At 30.5% G+C, this 14,194-nt stretch overlaps 1 protein-coding gene across 1 annotated transcript; it reads left to right on the forward strand.

The window, feature by feature from the left end:
* Positions 1 to 1,375: 1,375 nt before the first annotated feature.
* On the forward strand, positions 1,376 to 10,367 carry il1rl1 (interleukin 1 receptor-like 1). The gene is made up of 11 exons (XM_026218993.1): positions 1,376 to 1,391; positions 2,573 to 2,644; positions 4,372 to 4,621; positions 5,574 to 5,736; positions 6,879 to 7,032; positions 7,107 to 7,175; positions 8,160 to 8,283; positions 8,406 to 8,563; positions 8,742 to 8,879; positions 9,519 to 9,683; positions 9,768 to 10,367. The coding sequence occupies exons 1-11, from the start codon at positions 1,376 to 1,378 to the stop codon at positions 10,151 to 10,153; spliced, it is 1,695 nt and encodes a 564-aa protein (XP_026074778.1). The 3' UTR covers positions 10,154 to 10,367.
* Positions 10,368 to 14,194: the final 3,827 nt, after the last annotated feature.

Genomic DNA, 14,194 nt, shown 5'->3' on the forward strand with positions numbered 1-14,194 from the left:
GACATGAAACAAAGTTGAAGTTATTTAAAAAAAAAAAAAAAAAAAAAAAGATTTGGGGCTTTTGACAAAACATTCGAGGCTTAAGACCAAATGTTAAATAAAGTTGGCAACATGTTAATGTGATAATAAAAATGAAAATAAACATGTTTAAATACATTAATGTCATCAACATGCTAAAACATTAGCAAGGTGTTATATCATGTTAGCAATGTGTTAAAACTTTTAAACAATGTGTTAAGCCATGTTAACAACATATTAAAATATGCATACATGTTAAATCATGCTAGCAACATGTTAAAACGTACTAGCAAATGGTTAAATGTTAAATGCTTATTAATGTTAACAATGTGTTAAATCATGATGTTAACAACATACTAAAACATGCTAAAATATGTTAGTGACGTTAAATTATGATATCAACATGTTAAAACATATTAGCAAAGTGTTTAAACATGTTATCAACATGCTAATTCATCTTAGCAACGTGGTAAAACATGCATAAATGTTAAATAATGCTAGCAACATGTTAAAACATAATAGCAAAGTGTTATAACACATTAGCAGCGTGCTAATTAATGCCAACTAAACGCAAAATAAACATTTGTGACACGTCAAATCATGCTATCAACACGATAAGACAATTAGCAAGGTGTTAAATCATGTTAGCAACATTAAAATATGCAAACATGTTAAATCATGTAGCAACATGTTAAAACATATTAACAATGTGTTAAACCATGTTAACAACATATTAAAACATGCTTACATTTTAAATCATCCTAGCAACATGTTTAAACGTACTAGCAAAGGGTTAAAACATTTGCAACATGCTTATTAATGTTAACAATGTGTTAGATAGTGATGTTAACATGTTAACAAAATAATAAAACATGCTAAAATATGTTAGTGACGTTAAATTATGATATCAACATGTTCAAACATATAAGCAAAGTGTTCAAACATGTTAGCAACATGCTAATTCATGTTATCAACGTAGTAAAACATACATAAATGTTAAATCATGCTAGCAACATGTTAAAACATACTAGCAAAGTGTTATAACACATTAGTAGCATGCGAACTAGGCTTATTCATGTTAACGTGTTAATCATCTTAGCAACATGCTAAATCGTGCTAACAATGTGCTAAAACTTGTTAGCAGCATATCAGATCATTCTAGAACCTTGATTTAGTAATGTGCAATAACATATGAATAACATTTAATTTAATAAAATCTTCAAGCTTTTCAAAGTTATTTAAAACTTTCAAACAAGGCTTTTGTCACGCCAGCATCAAAGGTTTCTATTTTATTTATTTATTTATTGTTGGCAGAACTTGCTATCTAGATCAGTTGCTACATTTCTCACACCTGATAATGGTAAAAGATTTAGGTAAGAACAGGTTGTTGCAACTATTATGAAAGATAAATGTAATTATTGCATGTTTTGAGAGCAATAAGGCTGACGTGAGCGATTTCCATCATTTCAGGGGGTTTTCAACTCCACGTCATGTCGAAAATCGCTGGATCACCTTCTGCACTAAAGAGAAAACAGGAAGTTCTTGCGCTTGTGGCTTTTATGTTGGTTGATTCTTCACCTTGATTCATTTCCAGTTAAATTCATACGAATGAGTTCTGAATGTGTCACCATGGCTGCGTTCAGCCACCTAAACTCCAACAATGGATGCAAATAATAACTAACATCTATTAGAAACTGTCCTCTAGCACGTCTAAGTATCTAAACGATCTGTTCTTAGTGAAAATAATTTGGAGTGCTAGAAAATGTTCAGTTTGAGCTGTGTTAAATTTTGCATTAGATACATCACTGCATGCCACCACACAATCCTTGTGTGTTTGCACCACTTGGTGAACAAAGTTAATTCTGATTCTGATTCTGATCTCCTGTGATTATTCCTGTGAATCTGTTAAAAAAATAAGTTGAACAGACTGGATTTGATTAAAACAATTAAAATTGCTGGATTTGATTAAAACAATTAAATTTGCATTTATTTTTAATACATTAATTTATTAATATTTCATTTTAAAAAATGTAATTTAATTTAATTTAATTTTTATTATTATTATTATTATTATTTTTTTTTTTTTTTTTAAGGGATTGTCCAACTTAAAGCCTTTATTGAAGCCTTGAATGCAATGTTGCTTTGGATAAAAGCATTTTCCACACGCAAAAATATTAATGTAATGAAAAGTAATTATTGATACTTTGTAGGCCCAAAATGTAAACTTAAAATGTTAAGATGTTAAGACTAGTCTGATCCCTTTAATCTCTTTTGATGATATCCTGTTTTCTAAAAAGGTCAAGAATTTGAGATAAAGTAAAGATGATGTGATAAAAGAGTTGAGTTAATTGCGATACATCCTCTTTCATCTTCTCGTATCAGTTGAAAATAACTGAAATAACATCAGCTTCACTCAAACTCATCCTGAGCCCGATACGCAAGCAGACATAAAGATACCTCACTTTCTTTTCTTTTTGAGTCAGTAATATAGTGCCGAGTTATAGTAAAATAGATATAAACTGAGGTTTTAGTCTTTAAACTTTTTGCTTTGCAGGGATGATGTTAGAGATAATTTTGCTCCTGACTGAATCTGTTCTGGTATCTTCATATGCATTAAACTCCACAGGTAAGATGAACTTCATATTAGCACATTATAAAAATGTTATGACTGATTGATTTAGAAAATAAATATTTGTGTTGTTGAATAATATTGTGTTAATGTTTTGTTAATGTTAATTTACACATTTACTAATGCATTTCTTCACATTAACAGAATAACTAGTTAACGATGTGGTTAATGCATTAGTTAACTAAAAATTAACATCACATCTGTTCTCTTCACATCACAACAACTTAATTATTTAACGTTGCATAAGTTGCGTAACTAACGATGCCTGCAGACAGCTTTATTTAATAATCCTTATTTAATTATCCTACATGCAGTATATACACATACATTTATTTAGCAGCTAACACAAAATGGATAAACAATGCTAACTCCCCATTTGGGATATTGATAAACTTGGAAACCATCTAAACATCAACTGGTAATATTTCTCATGTTGTTAGACTGTTTATTAACATGCCTCATCATTAATAAAGCATTTATTTAGATAATTTGTGGACCTTTTAAAAAGTGTGCACTAGTTAGCTTACTATTAACTAACAAAGCAGTCATTATTGATTTTACTGGACCTTAAATGAGTGAAAGCCATTCATGCATCTTATATTTTAGTCATTTAGCAGACGCTTTAATCCAAAACGACTTAGAAATGAGGACAATAAGCAATCAAAATCAACAAAAGAGCAATGAAATATAAGTGCTATAACAGGTCTCAGTTAGCTTAAAACTTTTTATTGTTTTTTTGCTTTTGTTAATTGAATAATAAAGGAAAAGAAAACAGAAAGAATACAAAAAGATTGGAAAGCTAGTTAGAATTTTTTATTTTTTTAAGAATATAATTAGCATAGTGAGTGCTAAAGTTAGAGGGTCAAATAAAGATGGGTTTTAAGATATGTTTTAAGCTGATTCTTGAAGATGGCTCGGATTGAGTTGAGTTTTGATGAATGTCATTGAAAAGTCTTCCAAGAGGACCATTTCTATCCTGCTTTAATCCACTCTTTCAGATGTTGTTTTTGTTTTGTACTGTTCCCGCGTGTTAACTCTAAAGTCACATTTGTCTGTGTGGGATTTCCCGCATTTACAGTCATGATTTGTGATTTTGAATTTGTGATTTTGAATTTGTGATTTTGCAAACGGAGTCTGTTAGTGTGGCGTGCTGTCACCATAGACTGTAAAAAAATCTATTTATTATTATTATTATTATTATTATTTGTTAGTGGTATTCCTAAATCATGTTAATAAATAGTCTAAAAAAATCTGATTTTAAGTTTAAAAGTAGCTTTCGTTTGTCCAAAAATAAACAAATTAATAAACATGTTTTCATTAATTTGTTTTTATAATAAAATTTATATTTGTACTGTTGACAAAAGGACACGTTTAGATTTAAAAAAAAAGATGCTGAGATACTTTTTAGTCTAGAAAGAAAGAAAAAATATTTTGTCAAAAAAATGTTTTTATTTGTATTTATTTGAGGGTATTATTGAACCGAATATTCAAAAGCATTAAAATATTGTTGCTCCTGACTGAATCTGTTCTGGTATCTTCATATGCATGAAAATCTCATATTAGCATATATATATATTTGGGTTGTTGAGCGATGGATTTTAGTTTAAAATGAGATGCTGGGATGCTTTTTGGTTGGAAATGAAAAATGACATGTCTTGTCAACAGGACGTTTTTCAGACATCAACACAACAGCTGGATTAAAACTCATGTGTCTCTCTTTTCAGTTCAGTGTGAAAGACTCAATGAGAAGAAACTGAAAGTGAGAGCTGGAGAATCCCTATATCTGCCCTGTCCGAACAGATATTGCTTTATACAGACTGAAAACAGCTCGTATTTTTGGTTTAGAAACCTCAGCAGAACAAAGCAGATGGAGCAGATCGGGACGGAGGAGAGCGAGCGCGTCCATTTCCACCAGTCTGTTTTATACATCCTCTGGTTAAACCTGAACGACACGGGACGATACATCACACACCGGTGATCACACACATCCATTCAGCTCTCAATGCTCATCAGTTTTGTTCCAAACCTGCTCCAAACAACGCTGAAAATGCAAATGCTCATGATAAAATAATGCATTTGACTTAAGCACAATACTCCAAGTTTTCAGAAGTCATTTAATATAGGCTGTAGGAACAATCCCAAATTTGAAGTGCTATTTTGTGTTTTACAAAAGACAGAAATCCATACACCTGGAGCATCATGAGGGTGAGTTAATGATGACAGGATACATTTTTTTTGTTGTACTGTCCCTTTAAATATTTAAAGGGACAGTACACCTAAAAAAATAAATGTTGGGTCAAATATGGACTACCCAAACCATTAGGTCAAATTTTTAAATTAAATTTTTAAACCAAATGTTGGGTTAGTCCAAATTTGACCCAAAGTTGGGTTGAAATAACAGAGTATTTATAGTAAAAGTCCTCACACTAGAAACTACAACTTCAAAAGTCATCACACCTAAAAAAAAAAAAAAAAAAAAAATGAATGCATTTTTCAACATTAGAATTAGTTTTTACTTAATTTGTGTGCAATAGCATTAAAAAAAATTGGGGTTGATAAATTTTTGTGTGTTTTTGAAAAAAGTATCTTCAGCTCACTAAAGGTGCATGTATTTGATGAAAAATACAGTAAAAATTGTGAAATATTATTTAAAATCAAAACCGCTCTATTCTATATGAACATTTGTTAAACTGTAATTTATTTCTGTGATGAGCAGATGTATTTTCAGCATCATTCCTCCAGTCTTCAGTGTCACATGATCATCTATAATCATACTAATATGCTGATTTGCTGCTCTAGAAACATTTATGATTTATATTATTGCTGAAAACTGCTTCATATTTCGCAGGAAACCTTAAAACATTTTGGTTTTCAGGAAAATGTGTTTTCACTAGTGGCTGATATGAATGTGTGTGTTGTCCTTTAGGTATGAAGGGGATTTTTGTGGGGAATATGAAACTGTTGTTGTGGTTTATGAGGAGTTCAGCATGGATCTCGTGTATAAAACACCATCAGAACAGGTGGTGTCTGGAATCTACTGTCCCGTCTGTGACGAAGAAGAACAGCAAGGCTCTTTCGTCTGGTATAAGGTCTGTTTGGGTGATGTTCGATACATTTTACTGCATGTTTTAAGTGTATGAGTCACTTTGAAGCAAGAGATGCTGATTACTCAACATTTGATCGAATCACTGATGTTACACAAGAAGAATTTCCTGTTTGCTTGGAAATATTTCACATTACAGAAACAGAACTTCATGTTGACTCCAGCAAACCCTTCAAATATTATGTGTAATTCGGTTATATAAAATTAAAATGTTCACTCATATTGCTAAACACTTAATGAATGAAGTCACTTACTGAAAAAAGTCACTTGCTGAAAGGGGTCATGAATTGCATTTTTTACTTTATATTATCCCTTAAAGTCTATGAAAGCTTGTTTCTGCCTTGGGATATATATATATATATATATATATATATATATATATATATATATATATATATATATATATATATATATATATATATATATATATATGAATAAAGACAATTGTGACTTTTTATCCTTTAATCTTGACTATTTTCCTGTAGCGCAATTCTAAAAAAAATATATATATATATATATAATATAATATATAATAATAATATAATAATATAATATAATATAATAAGAATATAATATATAATAAATAATAATAGTAATAAAAATCTGAATTGCAAGAAATTAACTCTAACTCAAATGTCAGATTTGTAAGACACGCGATTGTAAGAATTTTTTAATTTGTGACATATAAACTTGCAAAAAAAAAAAAAAAGTCAGATTTAAAAAGTCTGAAAAACAACCTATTTTATTTTTTTATTCTGTGACAGAAACAAAACAAAAAAGAGATGTAAACAACTTTAAAATAAAAAATGTGATGTATAAACTCAGAAAAAGTTGCAATTCTGTGTACACCTCGTAATTATGTTGCAATTATGTCAGTGTCCAGCACTTTGTCTAACCTCGGTTGTTTTAAATGTGCTTAACAAATACAATTGTATTGTATTGTATTCTGAAAAAGAAAATAATTTTGAACAAATTGTGACATAAAAAGTCATGATTATCTCTGCTGTGATTGGCCAACATCTTTGCATATGAAATTATTTGATCCTGAAGAACTGAAATGCGATTAACCAATCATGGAAAGTGCTATGTTTACATCTACTTCATCACAGTTGCTTTCTTTTTTGCCAGAATTTCTCTCTCATTCCAAACCAAGAGTCAGCTCCTGTTTTACGGATTCGCAACTCTTCAAAACAAAGCGAGGGCATTTACACTTGTGTTTGCACTTGGGAGCATCACGGGATAAAACACAACTCCTCCGGATCTCGCAGAATTGTCATCAAAGGTAGATTAATCACTGGCCTGTGGTTCACCAGTGATAGATGACCATTTCTAACACAATCTTCTTCTTGTTCATAGAACAGACAATCAACGTTTCTCCAAAGTTTTCGCTGCCCATCAATAACTCGGTTGTGTTCACTGATGTGGGTGAGGAAACACATTCAAATCAGTTACCATCATAGTCCTGTTTTATTTATTTATATATGAATTGGATTCAGTACAATTCTGTACAAGCAAAAATAACACTATAAAAAACATGTCAAAACAAAACAGCATGCTACTTCTCAGATATAAAAAAAAAGAATAATAATAAAAAATCAACATGAGAACTAATGGTTTTTAATCATTTTATTAGTTCACAAAATTTGAACATTATAAAAACAGCTTTTTGAATAAATATTTAAAACTTAGATTTTTTTTTTATTCGATTTTTATTATATGTGCACTTTCTAAAAGGTCTAGAAGTAGAGTACTGAGCTCGCAACACAAAGGTCAAGGGTTCGATTCCCAAATGTCAAAATATTAGATTATATAAATGTACATCTTCAACACAGCATGTATTTCTCCAAATAATGTTTTTCGTTTTTTATTTCTTAACTTAATTTCTTATCATTTTAAAATTCTGTTTACAAATCGATTGTTACATACAGGATCAAATTCACCCTATAAATCTGTATTCAATAAACAGTAATTCACCTAAAATTCACTCACAAAAAATGTCTCACACATTTCTAAAAAATAAACATGAGAAGGTATGTTTTTAAAAAATATTTTAAAGTATTATGAAATGTTTCCCAAAAACATTTATATTAATTTTATTATTTTTTTGTCTACTTTCCTGAACAGTAGAGTGTGGTGCTATAGCGATATTTGATTCCTAGCTAAATATGCATGCATAATTTCTTCAAATAAAAGTGTCTGTAAACTCATAAATGAATGTAAATTCCCCTGAATCCAGAACACGTCTGAGAGTTGAAACTTTGCATGAAAAATAGACATTAACATTGATTAATGAACCATTATTCTTGTTGCAGGTCAATGTTGGTGCTTTTCTTTTATGCACCGAAACTTCTGCATGTTTTCATTGTGAAGATGTATCATCTGAAAGCCTTGATTGCTCTTGTTTCTCAGGTTCAGAAGTGATCCTTAATTGCTCAGTCTACTTTGGACAGTCTGTGTGTTCACGGTGCTCTATTCACTGGGAGAAGAATAGGAGCAGGCTGCATGGGGAGGATGGATATGAGCAGAAATACAGGTGGAAATCTCCTTCTATAAACTACCTATAACAATACACTAGGTTTTCAGAAAATAGGGCACAAAATAATTAGACATATTTAAACTAAAGCCATCTTCTGCTGTAGTGTTTGTAGTATTCAGATACTCAGTGCTGTTTTTCTCTAGAACGATTGATGGAACCCTTCAGTTACTTTTAAACATTAATAAAGTTTCTGAGTCGGACCTCCGTTCTGAGTTTCGATGCAAAGCTCAGGACTCTTATGAAGTGATTTTCGTGTCAGTCACTCTGAAGAGTCGAGGTGAGAATCGAATTATTTTACCCCAAAATATGTGCTATGTATTTTTATGCATATTGGATGCTTTATTTTGTGAGTAATTTGTCTTGCTTAATACTTGGATTAAAAAAAAAAAACACTTCATAAAGATTTCTGGTTTTATATTAATATTCTAAAATGTGTTTCTGATGTTTTATTTCAGCATCGGTGCTCTCTGTGATTGTGGCGTGCATTTGCACGTCTCTTGTTCTCCTGCTGCTCGCTGGAGGGTTGAAGTGGTTTGCATTGGATCTGGTGCTGTTCTCCAGGCAGATCTTTGTCAAGCTCTACAGGAAAGAGGGTAACAGATCATATTTTATAAATATCTGAATACATTTGAATTAAGAATAGATAATATTTGAATTATTATATGCATTAAAATATAAAATCTATTGTTTATATACATCTAAAATATCCAAATACTGTGCGTGTGTGTGTGTGTGTGTGTGTGTGTGTGTGTGTGTGTGTGTGTGTTTGTTTGTGTGTGTGTATGTGTGAAAATTTTCGCTTTGGATAAAAGTTGCTTTGGATAAAAGTTTATGATTAAATTAAATTAAATTAAATTAAATTAAATTAAATTAAATTAAATTAAATTAAATTAAATTAAATTAAATTAAATTAAATTAAATTGTTATTAATTAAATGTATTTGACTTTAAAATATATAAACATTCAGATAAATAAATCAAGATAAATTTATTTCAGAAACAAATTTACAATAGATATAAAGTAGAATATGGAAATTATAGTATATAAAAAAAAAATTTTTTTTCCTGACCCCATTGACCGATCATTTTTGTTCATGTTTTCAGTTTTTCAGAACAAAAAAGTAATTTTGCTTTTAAAATGTACCATGATTTACTAATTAATAGATTTTTGTACTTGAAAACCAAGTAAGAATATCTTCTTTTCTCTGTGTGTGTGTGTGTGTATTTTGACAGATGGGAAACTGTATGACGCTTATGTGATTTACCAGAGAAACAACTTGGATGAGGCCACAAGCAAAACTGTGTGTGACTTTATCAATGGATCTCTGCTGACAGTGCTGGAAAGCTACTACGGCTTTAAACTTTTTATTCACGGCAGAGATGATCTGCCCGGGGAAGGTACGCTTCTTTACTTACTGTATCCACACATTCATGTGTGATGCATCCTATAATGTCTGTTTCTCGCCGTCATCTCTTCACCAGACTGCATGAGTCTGATTGAAACGGAGATCCAGCTCAGCCGGAGACTCATCATCGTTTTAACACCAGGAGCGAGAACAGATAAAAGCAGCGACTCTCCTGAAGCGTACGATCTCCAGGTAGGTCTCCATCAGGCTCTGGTCCAAGGAGAAACCGGCGTGATTCTCATCCAGCTGGGACAGATGCAGGACTACACACATCTGCCTCTCGGACTGCAACATCTGCTCTGTAAGAATTCACCTTTACTGTGGAGAGACGGCGAATCCTCGCCCAACTCCAGGTTCTGGAAACGAGTGCGATATCAGATGCCTGTTGTGTCGTCCTTTCAGAGGAGTTCGAGGAGGGGATCGCTGAAGGCGTCGCTTCAATGTCAGGGTTTATTGGTTTGATGCAAGAGATGCATCTCGGGTTCATGAGAACAACTTAAGAAATTAATTTTCATTTGCATTTAGTCATTTAGCAGACGCTTTTATCAATGGAAGCAATCAAAAGATGATATGCAAGTGCTATCATAAGTCTCATTTAGCTGAACGCAGTACACATAGCAAGGGTTTTAAAATGATATAAGCCATATAATAATAAAAAAACAACAAAAACGGTTTAAATAAAATAAAAAGACTGAATAGGAAAATAATATACTAGAGCAAGCTAGTGTTAAAAGCCTTTTTTCTTTTGTTAATTGTATAATAAATAAAAAAGAAAACAAATACATAGAATATAAAAAAGATTAGAGAAGTTAGTTTCTTTTTCTTTTTTCTTTTTTTATAAAACAAGCTGTTAGTAAATAAATGCAAGTCTTAAAGTCTTAAAAGGGCATGTTGCTTTTTTTAAAGAATAGATTTAGAGTAGAGATTCATTTCATTAAAGAATCGAAGAAATTTAAGATAAATTTGTAATAATTTTCCAAAGTGCGATTCTCAATTATATTTAAGAACATCTTTTTTTTCTGTAAGAAAATGACAGGCTTAACGTTAAATTTATAAATATTTTAATGCATTTATTTATTTATTTATTTTTAATGTCAGTCAAAATATATATATAAAATATTAGATCTTTTTTATACAAAATCTTTTAATAAATAATAGACAATATGAAAAAAACATTTATTTAATGTTTAATACATTACTTTTTTATATAAAATAATAAAATAAATACATGAATACATTTATTTTAAGGCAAATCAGTAATAGTATCTATCTATATCTATCTATTTTGTTTTGTTTCAAGATCAATATGTATATTCTGCATATATTCTATATTGTTTTTGTAGTGAATGTCAAATTCAGCAAAGTCACATCACACATCATTATAACCAGATATTGTTTACATTATTAATGATTTTTGTCACTTCAGAGAATTTGTGCATATAGTATTGTTAAGATGTAATGCTTAATAACAACAATTAATCTTGTAACTTGAAGTTATTTACAATTATTTTTAAGAAGATTATTTTGAATTATTTCTCTTGTTTTGTTTCAAGGACATGCTTAAGGAATTGTTTATTTAATTTTCATTTATTTTAGGCATACAAAATATTATTATCCCTTTTTCTTAAGCAACAATATAAAGAAAAATTGGGCAGTTAAAATATTTTTTTATTATTATTATTATTCTAAAGAACTCTATTTGCACAATGTTTTGTCAGCTTGAAAATATTGAATAATTATTTACAAATTCTGAGTTAATTCAATCTTTTGGAATCTGTTGGAATGCCTTAGTTTTGTGTTATATGTATGTATAAATGTATATGAACTTTTATTAATGCTGCCATAATTTAATTAATGCTTTTTTCTTCTTCTTTTTTTGTATTGCTTTCAAAGCATTGCAAGCTGGTATTTCAATGTAAAAAATAAAAAATAATAATAATAAAAAAACACCTTAAAAAACTGCTGATCTAGAGTCAGTTTTCTCCTCCCACTTATGTTTAAGAGCATAGTTCACACAGGAACTCATGTTGTTCCAAACCTGTAAAAGTCACTATATTACTATACACAGAATACACAGAATACACAAAAATATCCCATTTTAAGATATTGTATTTATTTTACCTTTATTTTCTTATTATTGTTTATGAAAATTTTCTTAATTTCTCATGTTTATTTATTTTATATTTAACTTTATTAAAATATGTTTTTGTAATTTTAGTTTGGAGGACAGAATTCACAAAAACACATATTTAACTGTATTTTTTTATCTAAATGTTTTCTTTTCTTTTTTCTACTGTGGTTATCTTAGTGTGTTATTTTAGTATGGATATATATATATATATATATATATATTACTGATATTGATAACCCCTGGATTATAGTTGATGTAATGTTGAAAAAATGTTTCATTTAAAAAAGTTTTAGTAATTTTGTTTTGTTTTTGTCAAGGACTGCCATATGATATATGTCTGATGTGAGTAGGTTATTGATTAAAATTGCAGACAGACGAAATAAAAGAGAAAGTTGAGCAAATGGTAGTGCAATCAAGATAAATGTCCTGATGTTCCTGATAAGGATTTAGACAGGAATGCAACAGTTTAGATCAAGATCAAGTTCTTGAAAAAGTAATGGTAGATAAGGGCTGTGCATAAACAGGATGCACAGAAGCAGGAGAAAGCTTTTTAAAGACTACCGAAAGCAGCCAGTGAACTTGATTCTGTCTAAATTGAAAGCTTTATAGATGTGATAGTTTAAGAGATTAAAAAAGATGGAGTCACCATGCATGCTCCCTTACATCGCAGTCAACTCCAGAGACTGCAGAAATTTGTGATTTGGTGAGAAAACAAATAGAAACTGTTGATCCATAAGCAGACGTGTATGTCATTAATCAATTTACTTTACTAGCAACGTTTTCTATATTTTTTTAATAAGTATCTGTATTCTTTACTCAATTTGGTGTTGCAATTACACATTACATTTTTGAGGTGTTGAATTTTTTTGTGGTTTTTGAAAATAAATCAACCATGTCTCTTTGACTAGTGCATCTTTGAGCTTATATTTAGTATAAGTAAAATACTTAAGTACAGTACTGTTATAATCAGATACTCTAATAAGAGTTAATCTGTAACTTGTAGTGGAGTAATGTTCAATGTACAGTATTTTGTACTTTCACTCAAGTATGGGTTTCAGGTACTTTACAACTCTGTCCATAAGAAAGAAGATTTGAAAGAGAGATTAAGGCGGATATTAAGGCTATGCAAAAATTCACAATCAGCAAGCCAGATTATATACACTATGAAAAAAAAAAACTGTAAAATTTATGGTAAAAACATTATGGTTTTAACTTAAATTTACAGGTAAATACCGTAACAACAACAAAAAAACATCAAATTTGAAATATAACGCATTAAATTCTGTGAATGTCATTTTACGGTTATTCACTGTAAATTGTCTTTTTCACTTCCAAAAATGGTATAATACCGTAAAATTACATGCAATCTCCAAGAAAGTTTTTCACCATAAATATGTGGGAGAATTTACCATTAACCATTTAACAGGCTTTTACTGTAGCATTTTTACAGTCTTTTACCGTTAAATTCATTTTCCATCAAATTCATTAGATGGAGAATGACTGGAAGCTGAATGAAGCAAGAATGCTAGCAGAGACAATATAGAAAGAGATATAGATGTGCCCAATACTAGAGGAATAAAGGATAAGAAAGGACATTGTGAAAGCAATCTTAAAGATGAAGAGGTGGAGAGGCGATGTAACTCGGTATGGATGGAGCGAAGCTGATAACAAACTCCCTAGCTGTTCCAGATTCAACAACTTTCGCTGGTGATCCTCTGAAGTTCATTGATTGGAAAGTGTCTTTCACAGCACTTATTGATTGTAAATCAGTTCTAGCGAGTGAGAAGATGTATAACTTGAAAACTGGAGAAGCTCGCAAAGCTATGGAAGGGGTTCTTTTATAGGAATACTGAAGGACAGCTATGAAAATGTGTTTATTGTTTAGCGAGCCTTTCAAGAAAAACTTATGAGATGACCCGAAGGTGGGAGAAAATTAAATTTTTTTACAAGGCTGTGTTGAGGCAACTCCACATGTGCGAGGTTTGGCTATTTTGAAAGACTGAAAAAATATTATAAACTACTTAGGAAATTTGTGGATTGTACGCAAATGGAACAAAAGAGTTGGGACATCACTGGTGACTATCCAAGCTTTGAGTGATTTGCAGAAGGAATCTAGTAACACAACATGCCTCTGGTATAATTCCTGTCTTTATTTCAGTTCCATCAGCTAATGATGTTTTAAAACTATTAGAGTCAGATTTTAATGAGAAGGGTTACGAGGACAAATATGTGTCCCAGGATGATGTCTGCTTTATATGCCTTATTAGTGATAGCATCAAACATAAAAAAGATGGACATTTTCAATTGCACCTTTCTTTTAAGAACAGCATTTCTCCTAAGTAGCTGAAGTCAAACCAACAGTGTTATAAGCA

Source organism: Carassius auratus, chromosome 34 (assembly GCF_003368295.1).
Source record: "Carassius auratus strain Wakin chromosome 34, ASM336829v1, whole genome shotgun sequence".
NCBI classification, from domain to species: domain Eukaryota; kingdom Metazoa; phylum Chordata; class Actinopteri; order Cypriniformes; family Cyprinidae; genus Carassius; species Carassius auratus.